The sequence below is a fragment of the Merops nubicus genome, unplaced genomic scaffold (assembly GCF_000691845.1).
Source record: "Merops nubicus isolate BGI_N331 unplaced genomic scaffold, ASM69184v1 scaffold6079, whole genome shotgun sequence".
Lineage (NCBI taxonomy): Eukaryota > Metazoa > Chordata > Aves > Coraciiformes > Meropidae > Merops > Merops nubicus.
Window position 1 is genome coordinate 7,967 of NW_008631575.1, and position 4,218 is coordinate 12,184.

Sequence of the window (4,218 nt, forward strand, 5' to 3'; positions counted from 1 at the left end):
TGACACAAGCCCATTTTTCATTTCCACCAGCACAAAGAGAGGGAAAAAAAAATGCCCTTACTGGCTCTCTGCTCATTATTATTTGAACAGAAGGCCAAGAGAGACATCCACGAAAGCACTTCCACCTCTTGCTGTGATGACTTATGCTATATTCTAGATAGCAAAAGGTTCCCTCTGCAGTGGGCCGAGGAAAATTCGTTGTACTCGTGTGACTCACAGCCTCTGTCTCTCAGTCAGGCTCTTTTTCCCCTGGAGAAGCTCTCTGCCTCAGCTCACAAACACACTGATGCCAGATTCTCTGCTCAGCAGCTCCTGTGCTCATCTCTGGTGCCCAGTTTCCTTTCTGTGGAGTCTCCTGGCCACAGAGAATGCCAGGTTTTGGTTCTTACACCACAGCCCTACTGAAAGGAAAGGAACTGGGAAGCCAGCATGCTCAGGAAGTGCTGGTTTTGCCCATCTGTTGGCGGGGTGCCCTCTGAATTGCTGCTGGCTGCTGTGCTGGTTCTGTGCTGATCTGACCTCTGCTGAAACAGGGCTGGACTGGTGATGGAAAAAGCAAAGGAACTGGGAAGCCAAAGTTAATTCCTTCCCACGCACTCCCCCAGCGTCCAAGGGTTTGTACAAATGCTACAGGCTGCTGCAGCCTCTCCCCCTAGGAGGTGCAGAGCAAGAGAAGTGACCCTGTGATGTGGCAGCACCCTTGCAAAGCCAGGGAATGGAAACTTCACAGTCACTCCTGAAAGCCCCACGAGAACTTCACTGCTACCAACATTTCTGCTCAGAAAAACATTCCCTTCAGTAGCTCAGCTGACAGAGCATGGCAATGCCAGGCTACAAAGGCACAGGTAAGCTATAAACCTTGGCAGAGCTACCTGGAGAATAACAGGAGACCCTTCCCTCTCTTGTCTTGCCCATGCACCATGGAGCAGCACATCTGGAGGGGAGACCTTTCACTGGTCCTTCATGCTGGATGCTTTAGCTGCCTTCTTTTGCTCCTCTCTGTGTTCAGCAGTTACTGAAGTGAAGCTGCACTGAGCCAGGAGGTGAGGTGATAATGATGTGAAGTCTTGTTTCCTGAAGAACAGAGCTCCATGTTGCTCCTGTCCTTCACACTCCATTTCACACCACACCAGACACTGCAGCTCCTCTGAAGGGAGGACTCGAGCAGGGTATTAAACAGCAGAGGAAGCAGCAGCCAGTCACTGCACTGTGAAATGTATTCCCCTCGTTTCAGCATCTCCCTGCTGAAACTTTTCAAGTGGGGCCTTTCAGTGGGACCAGTTTTGGAACTGCTCCAGAAGAGGGAAGGACCTTGGGGTCAGCCTGAGGTGGAGATGTCCCAGAGGGCATCACGAGTGGCTTACCTGCATAAGGAGCCGCAGAGGTTTTCCATCCTGCTGCTCCAGGACTCTGAACTTCACACCAGCTGCAAGGAAACAGAACAAGGAGACCAAGTCCATGTGTGGAGCAAAGCCCATGCTCAGCTCTGCTGCCTGAGCACCGACCTAGAGATGGGCAAGTCTCCTCCCCTGTCAGCCTGTAAAGGGAGAAAGTGCCTGGTCTGGAGGCATGAAGAAGATTTCAAAGCAATCGCTGCCTATTAATCCCAGCAGTGGATGTTTTTAACACACTACTAACCCCATCAGACCTGCCACTGTTATATTTCCTCTTGGATTTGCTGTATTCTCAATAAAGATAAATAGGAAGGATCTGGGATTCCAACAGTGACATTGTGCACGGGAATGTTTAATGCAGTGTTCCAAACACAGGGAACAACTAGGACTAGAGAGGGGTTTTCCTTTGAAACATCTCAAATTGCTTCACAGAAATAAAACCAACCTGTCTTCTGCAGCCCTGCACCAGCCAAGTGTGCCCCTGTTATTCCTTTCAACAGGTAAGAGGGTGAGGCAAGAGTCATGAAGTGAGCTGGCAGAGATCAGTGACTCAGGAGTATAAATAGAAATAAAACTTTGCCTGTGTGAGCCCCAGTGCTGTGCTATCCATGGGACTCCTGCCCATTTAAAAAACAAAACATTTGCTCTTTCTCCTCAAGCTTTAAATTCATTAAAATTCTACAGTTTCCTCCTGGGAGAGAATGCTTTTGTCTAGCAGAGAGCTCTGGTTTAAACTCCCTCCTCAGTAAAGCCTCTTCTGTACAGGACAGGAAGGATTTATCTGCATTTTGCTGGGTTATATTGAAACATGGGCTTCCCCAATGGCTTCAAAATGATGCTGGAGTACCCTGGGTCTCAACAAGCAAATGTGCTGGATGACAAAAAGTGTTCCATATGATGCATTGAGTTTTGGCTAAGAGGAGGTGCCTGAGCCACTCTAGGAACTACTTTTCAGGCAGGTGATTTGTCAGAGAGAGAAACAAGTGGGCACTGGAGTTTTGGGTATGTGGTTGAGCACTCAGGAGCCTGACCCCAGGAACACCAGCACATGGTTCTGCAGGTCAGGGCCACACACTTCCCTGCTACAGCCCCAGGGCAACAATCTCTTAATCGGATTGTTTAATTGTTCAAGAGTCTTAAACTTCTAAGAAAACAGATACCCAAAAAGGCTACAAATGGAATTTAGAATGACCCGTAGATGACTACGAGGAGCCTGAGCAATTCAGGTCACAGGAAAAGCAGCAACTACTGCAGGTCACTTCAGCAGAGGAGGACTCTCAACTATTCTGTGATTGCCACCCAATTCCAGAGCTCAGGGTTCTGCTTTTTACAGTACACAGGCATCACTGATGGCAAAAGAGAGGTCAGGACATGAACCCATTTGCCTTGTTTCATGTGACAGTGCACTAAAGCAAGCTCCCTGCTTTCTTGTGTTCCAGTAATCATGAACACACCACCGTGACAGGTCCTACAGAACCATGACAACTTTGCCCTAGAGAGGCCACCTCTGGAGTACTGGGCCCAGTTCTGGGCTCCCCAGTTCAAGGGGGACAAGGAACTATCAGAGCGAGTCCAGGAGAGGCTGTGGAGCTGCTGAGGGGCTGGAGCATCTCTGTGCCAGGACAGGCTGAGAGCCCTGGGGCTGTGCAGCTGGAGAAGCCTCAGAGGGGATCTGATCAGTGCTGAGCAAGAGCTAAAGGGCCCCGGGGGGCAAGAGGCTGGGGCCAGACTCTGGTCAGTGGTGCCCAGGGACAGGCCAAGGGGCAACGGGCACCAACTGGAACCCAGGAGGTGCCACCTGAGCAGGAGGAGAAACTTCTTTGGGGTGAGGGTGCAGAGCCTGGAGCAGCTGCCCAGAGAGGTTGTGCAGTCTGCTTCTCTGGAGATAAAAAGTCCAAAGTGCTTCACTTCAGATGTGTGGAAAGAAAATACAGATTTTGTTTCTGGCTCACCTATCCTGGCCCAGGCTTCATTAATGGACTATTCTGTCAATTCAGAAACTGAGTAACTCCAAAGAACTTGGAGGCCAGATGCGGCAACTGAACCAAGCTGAATTCAAATACTGCAGTAAGCCCTTGTTGAGAGGAAAACCTACCCATGCATGTTGGTAGAACCACTCTGATGGTGCCTGTAAAATCAGCTGCCTTAACATATGCCAAGTTCTGAGTCTGAAAGGGAGGCAAACCCCAAGGAGTGAGGACATCAAGTGATGTGTACTCTCTAAAGTCCCTTGAATTTGATTCAGCTGCTCCATCTGTTCCCACTGCAACGACACAGTTTTGTGCTGGGGCAGGAACACAGGCTGCAGGAATTCTCAGAGGTGCCTCTTCATCTGGCAGGCAGCACAGCATCACAGTGTTCTCTTACAATGTTTAAGAGGAGCACACAAAGAAAGTCAGGCAGGTAACAAACTCAACTGAAAGACACTCCTTGGCCTGGGTGGAGGCTTCTTTCCCTGCAGGCTGAGCAAAACTGAGGAGAAGTAGCCTAAGGCTGATGGGAATATGTGGCCTCATGTCTCTCAGTGGCAACAAGATCTCCACCTACCCTACGACCTGCTGTTTACTGGGTCAGTCTTCTTCAGCAGCATCTCCTCTTCTCCAAAGACAGCCCTGAAGGGTTAAGAAGTTTCTGCCAGGAAATTCATAGGAGCCTGCTGAAGGTACACATGGCTCAGCTGTACCTTCCCAAAACTGAGCCTGGCACTGCTCCCACAGACAAAGCTGGATGCCTCAGGCTCCCTTTGCATTTGATGACTAGCCTTGGTTTAGTGATGATCAAGCTCTTCCTTACATTTTAAATTCCTTCTTATATTTTACATTCC

The 4,218-nt window shown here is 49.5% G+C and overlaps 1 protein-coding gene across 1 annotated transcript in view; it reads right to left on the bottom strand.

Moving 5' to 3' along the window:
- The window catches only part of PIGQ (phosphatidylinositol glycan anchor biosynthesis, class Q), a 30,805-nt gene that overhangs the window by 3,090 nt on the left and 23,497 nt on the right, over positions 1-4,218 (bottom strand). The window contains exon 9 of the mRNA XM_008947604.1: positions 1,365-1,426. Within this exon, the coding sequence (XP_008945852.1) occupies positions 1,365-1,426 (62 nt within the window). The remainder of the gene's footprint in view (positions 1-1,364; positions 1,427-4,218) is intronic.